The 14,952-nt window shown below is 43.0% G+C and overlaps 1 protein-coding gene and 1 long non-coding RNA gene across 3 annotated transcripts; both read left to right on the top strand.

Annotated features, from left to right (window-relative positions):
* The first annotated feature begins 11 nt into the window (after positions 1 to 11).
* Positions 12 to 13,921, top strand: LOC137771447 (uncharacterized). 2 transcript variants are annotated; one of them, XR_011075365.1, is made up of 4 exons: positions 12 to 303; positions 12,685 to 12,722; positions 13,385 to 13,479; positions 13,714 to 13,921. It is a non-coding gene; the product is annotated as an uncharacterized lncRNA (long non-coding RNA). The 2 variants fall into 2 exon arrangements; XR_011075366.1 differs by having other exon boundaries at positions 13 to 185.
* On the top strand, positions 10,304 to 12,441 carry MISFA (mitochondrial sheath formation associated). The gene is given in 3 exon segments (XM_068554567.1): positions 10,304 to 10,372; positions 10,805 to 10,909; positions 12,388 to 12,441. Coding segments are annotated over 3 exon segments (228 nt in total).
* Positions 13,922 to 14,952: the final 1,031 nt, after the last annotated feature.

Genomic DNA, 14,952 nt, shown 5'->3' on the forward strand with positions numbered 1-14,952 from the left:
GATGTCCAACGCCCCAGGCTCAGCGAGGCTCCGCCCGGAGTCTTACCACCGCTCCTCCGCGAACCCTGAGCGCGTTCAGAAACGCGTGAGCGCCAAGGGAACCACGACCCAGCTTGCTGGAGGGAAACTTGGGGACATCGGTGAAGACAGGAATAGGAAGAACCCGAAGAGAAGCAGTAAAGGAGGTAGAAGATATTGGCGCTGTTCTGGGAGAGAGTTTCGAGAAGGATGTGATAAATTCAGTAGAGTATCGAGAAAGATCAAGAAAGACCCCAAACTGTGGTTGGATTTAGGAAGGAAGAGGTAATGGAGCTTCAAAAGAGAAATTTCGGGGGGGCTAGAAAGGAAAACGGACGCAGGAGGAGAATTGTCAGAACTGGGAGATAAGACAGCCGAGTGAGGGTGGTGCAGCATGGGGGCAGGGGTTGCCTTTGGCGGGGCGGGGCAGAGCATAACAGCGTTGGTGGCCGAGAGAGGAAAAAGTCAGGTAACAAAAAGAGTTTGAAGACAAAAAAGGTAGATTGGTGGTTAAGGTCATCTGGAGAAGTAAGACGAAGAGATGCAATTTGCGGGCCTTGTTTGGTCTCCTTGAATGAGTTACTTACCTGCTTTGCATCCCTGGTTTGAGCCAGTGGGCCTAAAAAGTCCTGGGAGCTGACTATTGTAACTGTCAAGAGGTTGGGTGGGCAGGAAGGTGATTGTATTTATGGGAAGAGCCAAAGGTAGGAATGCTGTGATTCTATTAGGAGAAAAAGTGAAAGGCTGGAAGGAGCACTTATTTATTCAACAAACTTTTGTTGAGCATTGGCTACTTGCTAGATATTGTTGGGGAGGAAGAAATTTTCCTCTATTCTTCTAGCTTCCTCTGGCTGGTCTAAGAAGTAAACTGACACCAGACAGAATAATAGGAGAAAATCAAACAAAAGTTAATAGCATGTATACCTGGGAGAGACCCAGGAGAACTGAGTGACTCGCCTTAATGGCCAAAGCCCTCACCTTAAATACCATCTTCAGCTATGGCGAAAGAGGATGTTGGGGGTTGTGGTTTGAGACTTCAAAGGGGAGAAAGGCAGTTCACATGGAGAGAGAGAGTAAATATTTGGTAAACAAATGTTTGCTGGCCCTTGCAGAGACTAGGAGACTCTGATTTCTAGGCTCTGCCGAGTTCCCGCCACCACACCTAGCCCATATTCTTTGCAGATATCTCTGGTGACAGCTTAATAAGGGGAACGGGCCTTCTCTCTAAATCCTTTTAGGCAGTTAGGGGGAAGTCTTTGGGGCCTTTAAAATGGGCATCCTAAGTTAACCCTCCTGCCAAAGAGACACATTTTAGGGTGGCAAATTTTGCTCCCCTGCAATATTTTTCTAGGTCTGAGGATACTGCAGTAAACAAAATAGATGAAAGTATCAGCAGTCCTAAGGCTGTCATTCTTTTATTAGTAGGAGGAGAGCAAAACAATAAATATAGTAAGTAAATTAGACCGTATGTTAGAAGTGATTAAGTGTTGTGGGGAATAATTTTTAAAAGGCAGGTTAAGGAAGTGAGGGTATGTCTCCTTGAGAGGTGAGAAAGTAAGCATTCCATATTAGAGGGCATCCAGAGCCCTAAGACAGACGTGTGCTTGGGGAGAGTCAAAACCGCGGGGAGGCCAGTGTGGCTGGAGTCCAAAGAAGAGGTGAGGAAGCAGAAGTAGGCTACTTCAGAGAAATAAGGGGGAGCCACAGAGGGTTTAGGACAGTGATTCTTCCTGTGTGGTCCCCAGACCTGCAGCCTCAGCATCACCTGGAACTTGTTAGAAATACGGATTCTAAGGCCTCACCCCAGACTTAACAGAATCAGAAACTCTGGGGATCAGGTCAAGCAGTCTGTTTTAACAGGCCTGGGTGATTCTAACCACTATAAAGACTTTGGGGACAACTGTGACTCTGGCTTGTCAGTGCCCTCCCACCAGAGACCATCAGGAACACACACATACTTAAACAAGTTGGGTTGATTACTCCTGCCCGTAAGGGAGCAGATTGTGTGGAGAACCACTGGGACAGCTGAGTAAGAGTGTGGAAAGAACCTATTATAGGATTTGGGCTCTGGGTGATTTGGGAGAGGGCTTAAGGAATCAAAGCTTTACTTTGGATTGGGTGCTGTCAGAAGGCAGAGACAATTCTATGAATGGGTATCTCAATATATATTATCTCTCAGATGGGTAAACTAGAGCAAGGTTAAGGCTGTAATTGGTAGAGAACCAGTAGTCGCATTAGCAGAGAGAAGAGATGTTTGGGTATTTCCTGGGTTGCACAGTGACCTTGTTTTTGTCTCTGCTTAGAAGAAATTATGACGAGGGCTTGTTTGGTCTCATTTTATCATGATCTGAGTGACCCTGTCTGATGTCAGTGTTCTGAGATTGTTTATATCCAACAGGAGACAACAGGAGCCTGGCTGTGAGGGCCAGGTCAGCTTGTAGCAACACTGAGACCTAGCTTGGTCAGTCCAGTTCCCAGATGTCAGGGGCTGCTTTTTTCTTTCTTAGGCTTTTGCTCTGAGAGAGAGGAAGCCACTGGAGGGTTTTGAACAGAGGAGTGACACGATCTGACTGAGTTGGAAAAGAATAAGTCTGACAGATGAGTTGTGAAGAGACTGGGGGTGGGGGGGGGGGAGTGGAGAGTGGAAGCCGGGAGGCAAGGTAGGAGGTGAGACGGTTGAAGGATAAGAGGCTTGTTAAAAGCACCTCAGCCAGATCTAACACACCTCAGAAACTTTGAAACTTCCAGAGATTCTAAGATTTAACAGATCCTATCAGAAATCCATTAATCAAGGAAAAGCTATCAAGTTAGAAGTAAGGCCTGAACAGGGTTCTTCCATCTTTTATGAAAGAACCTTTTATGGAAGAAGCCTTCCATCCAAACCACCAATTCTCTTCTGGTTTAATCACTATGGATGAATTATAGGCACTAGGAACACTCTATGCCTGTTTGTGTGTGTGTGTGTGTGTGTGTGTGTAGCTATCAATTCCCATGTGGAAGGTACATTGCTAAGAGTTTTATGCGCTTCATTGCAGTTAATCTTCACAAAACTCTAGATGGAATTATTATCAATTATTACCTCACTTTTACTGTTGAGCAAACTGAGGTTTAGTGAAGTATTTCCTATTTCCTTGTTTCTGAGATCCTGTTGAATAAGAGATGTATTACTGACAATGTTCTGGGGAGAAAAGGTTACAAAATTAAGTATACATACCAGTTTTAACCCCACTTTTGGGAATTTGTCTTAGAGAAATAAAAGTACCCAGGATGTATGTATTATACAAAGATGTTAATTATATTAAAAGGGAAAAAAAGTCCCCAGGCTAAGAAATGGGCAAAGTGTATATTCTGGACCTTTGTTTATAGTTTGAGAAAAAACACAAGAATGGCTTTTCTTGGTCCTCTGCTTCTGATCTCTGTTTACACTCTTTGGTTTCATAGTTATGGGTCCTATCAGACACATTGTTTAGGGGTAAAACCTTGGTATTCTGAATATCAGACAAATGTATCCTTATCATTTACTTCTTTAAAAAAATTTTTAATTGTAAAATACACATAATGTACAATTTACCATCTTAACCATTTTTAAGTATACAGTTCAGTGGTATTAATTACATTCATAACGTTTTACAGCCATCACTACCATCTGTCCCCATAACTCTTTTCATCTTGTAAAGCAAACTCTGTACCCTTTAAACAATAACTTCCCATTCTTCCCTCCCTCCAGCCCCTGGCAAGCACCATTCTGCTTTCTGCCTTTGTGATTTTGACTACTCTAAGTATGTCACCAGTGGAGTAGAGAGTCCAGAAACAGACCCTCACATATATGGTCAATTATTTTTGACAAAAGTGCCAAGACCATTCAGGTGGAAAAGGACAGTCTTCTCAGCAAATGGTGTTGGGAAAACTGAATATCCATATGCAAAAATGAAGTTAGATCCTTATCCAATGCCATATACAAATATTAACTTAAAATGGATCAATGACCTAAATGTAAGCCCTAAAACAATAAAACTCTTAGAAAAAAATGTAGGACAAAAGCGTTATGACATTGGATTTGGCAGTGATTTCTTGGATATGACACCAAAGACATAGGCAACAAAAGAAAAAAATAGATTGGACCTCATGAAAATTTAGAAATTTTGTTCATCAGAAGACAGTATTGGGAATTCCCTGGTGGTCCAGTGGTTGGGACTCAGTGCTTTCACTGCCATGGCCCAGGTTCAATCCCTGATCGGAAAACTAAGGTCCCACAGGCTATGTGCAGTGCGGCCAAAAAAAAAAAAAAAAACAAACCAAAAAAACAAGACAGTATCATTTACTCTTTAGATGTGTGGAGCTTATATTGTTATTCATTGACTGACAGCATATGCTGCATCTCAGGCCATCCTTCCACAAATGTCCTTTGACTTTGTGAAATGAAACTGCAATCTTTCTTTTCTTAAACTAGTTCTTTTTTCTAAGGATTTTATATCGCCTCTCAATTTTCATGCTCTGTCTGAACTGGCATACTTTTTTTTGGGTCATTTTGCTGCTTCTCTGGTTAAGTAAAAAATCGGCAACGTGCAAGAGAAATGTGTCCAAGAAATTTTGTTTATGACAATCACAGCATTGTTTACGGTGATAAAAAGTTGGGAAAAAAATCTAAATGCACATTGTGCCTGTTACTAATTTATTACCTTTCAGTTCCAAATACACCATTTATTGCTTGCTCTGCTATTGTGGAGCTGGGCCTTTTAAGCATTTCTCCCTTGCTAGTGGGCACAATATTAAGTTTTGTCAATAGAGGGCCTGGGGGTGATACTGCAGGAGGAAGAGACTTCCTCCTTCCAGTGTGCTTTTGTTCTTGGTCCTGCCATGTGGCTGCCAGTGGCATGAGTCGGGATATCCAGTAGTGCTCACCTCTGTCGAGTTTCAGTGGCCCCTCTGTAGGGTGCTTTCCATTGAGTTTCAGTGGCGCTCCTGCTACTCAATGAGTTCTACCACCCCCAACAAGGTGGCTTCCCAGTACATTCTACTGGCATATCCCCAGAGGGTAGATTCTCAGCAATGATCAGTAAGCTTGACAGACGCCCCCCATGGAGACTTCCCAGCAGATTCCACCAGCATCTCAGAGGGTGGCGCCCTACGTACCAGGTACGGCCTACAGCAGCTCATTGGATTTCCCTACCATCCGGTTGGTCATGACCACCACTTGTGCAAGTTTTGGATCTCAACCCTGGAAGGTCAGAGACTCTTTCAAGTTTATTCCTTTCTTGGATGCTTTGCCTCAGCTCTAGTGGTGGTGGCTGCTCCCTATATATGCTATTCCTGTGACACGTAGAGCTTTCTACCTCTTCCATTAATCTCCTGTTCCTAGTTAATAATTCTTTTTATCGAACTTTCTCTGTTCAAATTATTGTGTGGTTTCTATCTCCTGACTAGATCTTGACTGATATATCCATTATTAGGAGAAAGATGAGGGAATTCCCTGATGGTCTAGTGGTTAGGACTCGGCGCCTTCACTGCTGGGGCCTGGGTTCAATCCCTGGTCGGGGAACTAAGATCCCACAAGCCATGCGGCTCAGCCAAAAAAAGAGAGAGAGAGAAAGAAGAAATACACGTGGAATATTATACAGGAATTTAAAAAAAATAAGTTAGACTTCTGCTTCTGCCTATGAAGAATCAACTGCTACAGGAGTTGTCTTCTCTCCATAAACAAATAGAAAATTGCATAAAATATATGAAATAGTTATTTTCAGATCTTGCACAAGGGCCAGCACCAGACTGTGAACTTTGAAAGAAAGGAAACAAAAGAGATGAGCTTTAAAAGCCCCTGCCTACTGCCCAGAGGCAGTTTTCAGACTGCAGCATAGAGAGGGGTTACCCAAACGAAGCCGAATTGAAAAGAAAGATAGTGGCGTACTAAGGAGGCCAAAGTGCCAGGAATTTGCAGGATGGAGTACTGAAAAGAGGCAATTCCACAGAGAAAGAACTCTGGACATCTCCACAGGAACACTTGTGAGTCTTTAGCTGAGTTCTGTCTGTGCACACATGGGGTAAAATTCCATGAGACCGGGAAGAGAACCACCCAGAAACAGTAGGCCAAATATTTCTTGGAGCTCCCAGAAGGGCTGGGAGTTGTGGGAAATTCCACAGATCGGAAAGACCTAATACCATTGGCATCAGAGAGAGCGCTTAAAAGGGTCATAGCTCAGTAGTGGGGGTGATTATCTCTAGAGTAAAGGCTGCTCCTGGCCCACCATAACAAAGCTTAAAACTTGCCTCAGAACACTCAAACTGATTCAGGTAACTTAATTGCATCCCAGAAGAAAACCCAACACTATCAAAAAGAATACAACAGGGCTTCCCTGGTGGTGGAGTGGTTAGGAATCCACCTGCCAATGCAGGGGGACATGGGTTTGAGCCCTGGTCCGGGAAGATCCCACATGCCGCGGAGCAACTAAGCTCGTGTGCCACAACTACTGAGCCTGCACTCTAGAGCCCGCGAGCCACAGCTACTGAGCCCGCATGCCACAACTACTGAAGCCTGCGTGCCTAGAGCCCGTGCTCCGCAACAAGAGAAGCCACCACAATGAGAAGCCCACGCACCGCTACGAAGAGTAGCCCCCACTTGCCACAACTAGAGAAAGCCTGTGTGCAGCAACAAAGACCCAACGCTGCCATAAATAAATAAATAAATAAATAAATAAATAAATAAATAAATAAATAAATAAATAAATAAAAAAGAATACAACAAAATCCAGCCCTCAACACTGTAAAATTCACCATGTTGAACATCCAACCAAAAGTTACCAGGCATTCAAAGAAACAGGAAAATATCATCCACAACAAAGAGAAAAATCAACCATTGAAACAGCCCCAGAAATGATAGAGATGATAGATTTGCAGACAACTTCCTTAAAATGCTTATTATCAATCTCATAAATATACTCAAGGATGTAAAGGAAAACATGAACACCATGTGGAGAAAAATGAAAGGTAGAATTAAAAAAGAAAGAAATTGAACTTCTAGAGATGAAAAATACAAAGTCAAATTAAAAATACACTGTATGGGACTAACAGAAGTTTAGAAGATTAGGGGGAAAGATGAGTGAACTTGAAAAAGACAGCAATGGAAACTATCCAAAATGAAACACAAAGAGAAGAAAAATGAACATTCCCACCAACAGTGCAAGAGGGTTCCCTTTTCTCCACACCCTCTCCAGCATTTATTCTTTGTAGATTTTTGATGATGGCCATTCTGACCGGTGTGAGGTGATACCTCATTGCAGTTTTGATTTGCATTTCTCTAATGATCAGTGATGTTGAGCATCCTTTCATGTGTTTGTTGGCAATCTGTATATCTTCTTTGGAGAAATGTCTATTTAGGTCTTCTGCCCATTTTTGGATTGGGTTGTTTGGTTTTTTTGATATTGAGCTTCATGAGCTGCTTGTAAATTTTGGAGATTAATCCTTTGTCAGTTGCTTCGTTTGCAAATATTTTCTCCCATTCTGAGGGTTGTCTTTTGGTCTTGTTTATGGTTTCCTTTGCTGTGCAAAAGCTTTGAAGTTTCATTAGGTCCCATTTGTTTATTTTTGTTTTTATTTCCATTTTCTCTAGGAGGTGGGTCAAAAAGGATCTTGCTGTGATTTATGTCATGGAGTGTTCTGCCTATGTTTTCCTCTAAGAGTTTTATAGTGTCTGGCCTTACATTTAGGTCTTTAATCCATTTTGAGTTTATTTTTGTGTATAGTGTAGGAAGTGTTCTAATTTCATTCTTTTACATGTAGCTGTCCAGTTTTCCCAGCACCACGTATTGAATAGGCTGTCTTTTCTCCATTGTATATTCTTGCCTCCTTTATCAAAGATAAGGTGACCATATCTGTGTGGGTTTATCTCTGGGCTTTCTATCCTGTTCCATTGATCTATATTTCTGTTTCTGTTCCAGTACCATACTGTCTTGATTACTGTAGCTTTGTAGTATAATCTGAAGTCAGGGAGCCTGATTCCTCCAGCTCCGTTTTTCTTTCTCAAGATTGCTTTGGCTATTCGGGGTTTTTTGTAAACAGGCACTTTTCATATGATCCAGCAATCCTCCTCCTGGGATTTACCCTAAAAAATTAAAACTTATATTCCCTTAAAAAGCTGTACACAAATATTTATAACATCTCTATTCAAAAAACAAAATCTCTATTCAGAGTAGCCCCAAACTAGAAACAACCCTAATGTTCTTTGACAGGTAAATTGATAAACCGATACATCCATACAATGGAATAATATTCCATAAAAAAGAACTAACTCTTGTACAACATGAATGAATCTCAAAAGTATTAATGCTAAGTGAAAGAAGCCAGTGGAAGAAGGTTATGATTCCATTTATATGAAGTTCTAGAAAATGCAAAAGCAGATCAGTGGTTGCCAGGGGCCAAGGGATTTAGGGGGAAGGGATTGACTGCAAAGTGGCACGGGGAGCTTTTTGAGATGATCACAATTTTTTCTATCCTGATTGTGGTGGTAGTTACAAGATTGGCACATTTCAAAAAACATATAAACTGTACACTAAAAATGAGTGTGCTTTATCATATGTGATTTATACCTCAATAAAGCTTATTATTAGAAACAAAAAAGGAATGTGTTTAGATTTTTTATCAGTTGGCCCAGGAGGATGTCCATGATGTATTGTTATAGGAGAAAAGCAAGTTACATAGTAGCATATGTAGTGTGATCACCTTAAACAAAACAACACTGAAAAAACCCCTCTGTATCCCTCTATATGTGTAGTGATATTTGCAAGCTCGTAGAGAAGTCTTTGGCAGAAGAACACACACTAAGCTGGTAACACTGGTTACATCATGTGGCTAAGAAAGAGGGGGAGAGTATTACGTTTTTCTTTATACATCTTTGGATAGTTTCATGTTTTACAATGATTTATCATGAAAATAAAGGGAATATCAAAATAATAGGGAGATGTGTATGCAGGAAGAACTCTGGTGGAGGGAGAGGTCCACTGTACCAGTGAAGAAGGTCAAAGGGATCGAGATAAGGTCATTAAACGTGACAAAAAGGAGATCTTTGGTAACCTCCGAGAGAGCATCTAAGTAGTGGGGTGGGGGCAGAAGTCAGGATGTGATGCATGGAAGAAAAGCGTGGACTGGAAAGAAAGGCTTTGGGCATGGACCACTTGTTTAGGAAGTTTGGTCGTAAAAGGCAGTTAAGAAACAGGACAGTTAAGAAGGGAGCCACAGCAACAGTTGGAGGTTTTTGTGAGTAGAGGACAAGGATACTTGTGGCTTCTTGAAGGCCAAGAAAAGAGAACCAGGACTTCCCTGGTGGCTCAGTGGTTAAGAATTCGCCTGCCAGTGTAGGGGACACAGGTTCGAGTCCTGGTCCGGAAGATCCCACATGCCGCGGAGCAACTAAGCCCATGTGCCACAGCTACTGAGCCTGCACTTTAGAGCCCGTGAGCCACAACTACTGAAGTCCGCGTGCCTAGAACCCGTGCTCCGCAACAAGAGAAGCCACTGCAATGAGAAGCTTGCACACCGCAACAAAGAGTAGTCCCCGCTCGCTGCAACTAGAGAAAGCCCGAGCGCGGCAGTGAAGACCCAACTCAGCCACAAAAATAAATAAATAAATAAATAAATTTATTAAAAAATAATAAAAAGAAAAGAGAACCAGTGGACAGGAGCTGACCAAAGGAATTGAAGAATGGTATAAAATGGTGGTGAGAGAGCCCTTGAGATGGGAGGGGAGGGATTGCAAGGACAGAAATAAAGAGTTCTCATTTCCCTAGAATTCAGTTTTGTTTCATTCACAGCTGTCATAGACCTAGGAACACACCTTTCCCAATCCCTGTCTCTAGTCTAAAGAGCCCAACTTCCTAACAGGCAACTGGGCCCTGATCTGGAGCATCACGATCTGTGTGACCTAGTAGTGCAGGTCACTCAGGCTCTGTAAACCTCAGTTTTCTCATTAGTAAAATGGGATAAATAATAGTACCTACCTCATATTGTTGTTGTGAGAGAACGCATTCAAAGAGCTTAGTTTGCTGCTCAACTGCTGGTCTGGGGGCAGTCTCTCCGACCTGCTGTGGCCTGGGCCATATAATCAGTGATGTCACAATGCCCTAGTAGACTCCAGCTTCTCTACTAGGGAGTTGCAGATCCTTTGGAGCTGAGGACTGGAACTTACATGCGAGACCTCTACCAACTGAGGGTTTCATGAGCATACTCCTTTGTCACGATCTTGGTGAATAGTCTTTTGCTGTGCAATCGTGTCTTAGAAATTGTTTTACTTATTATCATGATTGTGCTTGGCTGGATGCTTTTTGTTGGATTTTCATGTTACATGGGCACATTTCCAGAGTTCATAGTAAGTAGTAACCTTGCCTGTTAATCCCTCATAGTCAGTCCTGGCTCTGGCTAACCCTCCCAGCTGGGGTTTCTGACCAAACAGGAAAGATAGTTGGGGTCTCACCACTAATAAGAGGTCAGGATGTGGTGGGAACAAAGTTAGTTTCGCAGGCGACTTCCCATCCCATTGGGACATCTTTAAGCCTTTCCCCTTCCACTTGGGTACTTAACATCACTTATTTCAAAGCACTATGGAATTTATAAGGGGTCTGGTGGAGACAGTGCCTGACTTCTGGATTTCAGGCCAAGTGAATCAGTGGTTGCTGGGAGGAAAGGGAATGTGGACATTGGTGGGACCTTTTCAGCAGCCCTTCCAGTCACATACAGAGGCAGTCACCTACTGTGCCAATGAGTAGGGCCAGCTCTGCCTTTGAGTTTCTTTCTTCCTCAGCCTCCAACTCTGAAGTGGAAAGAGAGGTAGGCTGTTCAGGAGAGCAAGACACACCCGAGGAGCTGGACTTTGGATGAAGATCTGCAGCTGTGGGTGGACGTGACGGTCTGTTGGGCTGGATTCTTCCCTTTCAAGAGAACTTGGTGGCACCCTGAAATCTCAATGGAAAGTTTACATTCCTCTGGAAAATAAAATAGACTGCGGAAGGGGAAAGAATTTGGGGAGTACTGCTGAGGACAGCAAGCACTGGTTCAAAGATTTGTTAATAACCATACCTCATGGGTATTCTTTTCAAAGACTGTTCCATCTATTAACTTATTTTCTCCATGCAAACTCTGTAATAAATTAGACCAGCATTTTTAATGCCCCCTTTGGCAGACTCTGAAACTGGAGTTAGTGTAAATTTGAGTTCAAGTCCTAACCTTGCAACTTCCTAGCCATGTGACCTTGAGAAAGTTCAATCTCTCTGAACCTCAAGTTTCTTCATCTGTATAATGGAGATGTTCCAGTATCTTTCTGTTTTTGTGAGGATTACATTTGGGAATTCATGTAAAGCATTTATTGCAAAGCTTGACAATTAGCATTTAGTAAATGCTAACTTAACAACTAGGCAAAATAATGAACCAGTCAACAAAGAGTTACTGGTGACTATACTTACCTAGGGCCACACAAACCAACCCATTTGTGAAGCTAGGTTGCAAGCATAGATCTCGGGACTTAATACCTCTCTCACTCATTCCACTAGACCAGCCTGCCGATAGGAAACATTAGTAGCCGTGTCCTTTTAGCACACCATTTCCTGGGTTTCTCAAATCCCACCCCGTTTCATTCAGACCAGTTTTTTCAAAGATGTTCCCATTGTTAAACTTAACTCTTAAGAGTCTTAGTAATATGCCGATTACAGGAGCAGGTTTTCTGGGAAGCTTCTCCAGAAGGCATGGGTATCTATCAAGTCCCAGGCCCAGGTATACTAGGAGCAAGGCATGATGGTGGTTCTTTTGTTTGTTTGTTTTCTCCATCTGCCCCAGAATTTCTATGAGAGTATTGGCCCAACAGTAAGACCTGTGTGGGGTGGGGATGCAGATGGAGGCACTGGGCACTTGTTCAGCTTGAGCCACTGCCACAGTGTGATCCTGACCAAACCACTGAAACTATTCTGTGCCTTGGTTTCTCCAGCTATGAAATGGGCATAATGGCCCATCTTCCTTCTCTTCCCTTCTCAGGGAAGTTGATAGGAGGCTTCCCCTGCATGATGAGGGTTTAACTGTGCCATTTTGCAAAGTGCAAGATTTTTCTTCTTTGAATAGCCTAACAATAGTATTTAAGTAATTGCTTATAGCTGTACATAGCCAGTCACTCCTCCCAGTTAATCCAGGGTGTGTTTTATTTGGCTTTGTTCACAGCAATGGTTTTTTTGCATCTGATTGCATAAAGCAAGTAGTCAAAATTTTGGCAGGTGATGAGTTAATAAAGATAAGATATCAGCTAGATCCTAACCACACAGAGTCACTAAAGAATGGAGCCCTCCTGCTAAGGGCTCTTTAGCCTCTATACACCTGGCATCCTGGCCAACTGTCCCATAGCTACTCACTCTGATCCCCAAGGTCACAGGAGCTGATGTCACAATTGGTGTCTGAGCTCTGACCACCAAATAGCCATGGCGAGCCACTTCAGGTCAGACTAGACCACGAAGCTCCTCAGCCAGGAGCTATCATGCTGGACCATCCATCATCTGGTCTTGAATGAGGACAGCCCAGTTTCCAGGACTCAGGGAATAGAACACCACACCTTTCAGAACCGCCTGTTTCCCCCTGCACACACCACCAGCTAAGCAAGAAGCCCCACAATGATCGTTGTCTTATGGATGCTTCTCATTGCAGGAACAATGTGGAAGGGATATAAGTATCCCCCAGGAGGGGTAAGTGTGCCTTCAACTTTGTTCTCTTTTCCTACTTTGAAATGTATTCCCCGGGATAAATGAACTAAGCATCAAAATCCAACTTTTGAAACAAATACTCTCTTCTTTATTAAAAAAGTTATTGTAGCATACCTACTTCTATTGTTATTCACTATCTACTTAGAGTTGAGAGAGTTCCCTCTTTCATGTGATCTTTTATACATCTTTTCCTAAGAGTCTTTACTTTCTTTAAGTTCTTCAGTGTCTTTCAAAAAAACTGGAGGTATAAAGATATTTCAGGCCCAGACTCAAAGCTGTCTGACAGTGCTGACCTCGTCTCATGCTCATGGGACACTTTATATGTTCAGCCTTCTATACCACTTAGCCCACACCAGCAACCCACACTTAACTGTCCCTCATCAGGTAAACACTGGTCTGTAAAACGGTTCTGGTGGCAGATGTCTCTTTCCTCTCTCCTCCTGTTAGACCTTGGATGTTCATCTTTTCTTTGCCTCTTGTCAGCTCCCACACTGCTAAGCCCCTGTGGCAACTGGGATCGGAGGCATTAGGTGAGACAGAATGGGACACAGCTACCCCTACCTGCCCTTGAGGGCAGTTATCTCAGCCCCACACCCTAGCAAGCACTAGGCAAGACCCACCTGACATACTTTTTTTCCCCCCAGACCCCGGTGGAAATAAGCACAGAGGATCCTGGTGAAGTAATGCAGCTCTGAAGCGTTCCTGGCCAGCTGTACTGTTCCTGTTGGTTTCACATAAAGTAATTGCATACCATGTTGTCACATTTTATGTAACAAGTTACCACACTTTTAAAGATGAATGAAGACTTGGTATTCTGTTAGCTCAAAACAGGGAGATGGAGGGTCGGGAGGTAGTTGGGTGGATGGGAGTGATTGGGTCCCCTCTGTTTCATAGTCTGTAAGAGTGGCATTAAGACTAAGATACCGGGGCTTCCCTGGTGGCGCAGTGGTTGAGAGTCCGCCTGCCAATGCAGGGGACACGGGTTCGAGCCCTGTTCTGGGAGGATCCCACATGCCGTGGAGCAACTAGGCCCGTGAGTCACAACTACTGAGCCTGCGCGTCTGGAGCCTGTGCTCCGCAACAAGAGAGGCCGCGATAGTGAGAGGCCCGCACACCGCGATGAAGAGTGGCCCCCGCTTGCCACAACTAGAGAAAGCCCTCGCACAGAAACGAAGACCCAACACAGCCAAAAATAAATATAAATAAATAAATAAATTCATAAAAAAAAAAAAAAAAAGACTAAGATACCTACTTCAATTTGTCCCCTATTCTGTACCCTTGAACATAGAAATCCTCTAGAGCTCTTTAGACCTATTTCCCACATAATACCTTTCTCCTGGGTCCAAGGTCCAGGGTCCAGGCAGGGGTGAAAAATGTAAATGTTACAGAAGGGGTTAGAGATTGCAGCAACTTTAAGCCTATTCTCTGAGGGTATTTCTCTGTGGCCTTTTCACAGCTATCATTAAGCCCAAAGCTTACACCATGTGGGGAAAGGGCATTTTCATATTGGGTGCTAGATACTAAACTATACAGTATTTTAATCCTTAGAGTAACCTCAGCCTCATTTTACAAAATGGCAAAAATGAAGTCGAGAGGCTTAAGTACCTTACCAACCCACACAGTTCTCGGTAGCAGAGTCAAAATTAAGGTCCCGGTCTTCTCTTTGGTGTGCTTTTACATGCCAAGGAAAGGAGCCAAGCAAGAGAGGCTGGGTTATCCAAGACCTTGACTACCTCTTGGTTCAAGTCTTCCTCAACTGAATAAACAAGAAGTTGCCTTTTCTTTTAGCAGTGACTGCTGCTGATCTAGGCAGCATGTGTAGAAACAAAAGCTAACTGCCCAGTCCTCAATATGATGCAGTTTGAGTTCATGAGACCGAGAATGGGAACCTAAGTATAAGACCCATGCAATTAATCTGGGTGTCCGAGCCCTAGGATATTCCTAACAAGCCCTCTAAAAGTGGCTTGAGCTTTCTGACCCTAAAAGAAAGAAAGAAAACCTAACAGGAGCAAATACTTTTAAAATAAATTATATGGAACTGCTCCCATTCTGTGGTTGCTTTGGGATGACCAATGGTTTCATTGTTCAAAAGTACACACTTACCAACAAAGTAGATCTTTTGGTTACACAGACAGCATATTGTTGATGACTATTTGGTATTTGTTTGCTGAAGTATTTTTAAGTGCCTCTATGCACTGTATGGATTACTTTT

Source organism: Eschrichtius robustus, chromosome 11, assembly GCF_028021215.1.
Source record: "Eschrichtius robustus isolate mEscRob2 chromosome 11, mEscRob2.pri, whole genome shotgun sequence".
NCBI lineage: Eukaryota > Metazoa > Chordata > Mammalia > Artiodactyla > Eschrichtiidae > Eschrichtius > Eschrichtius robustus.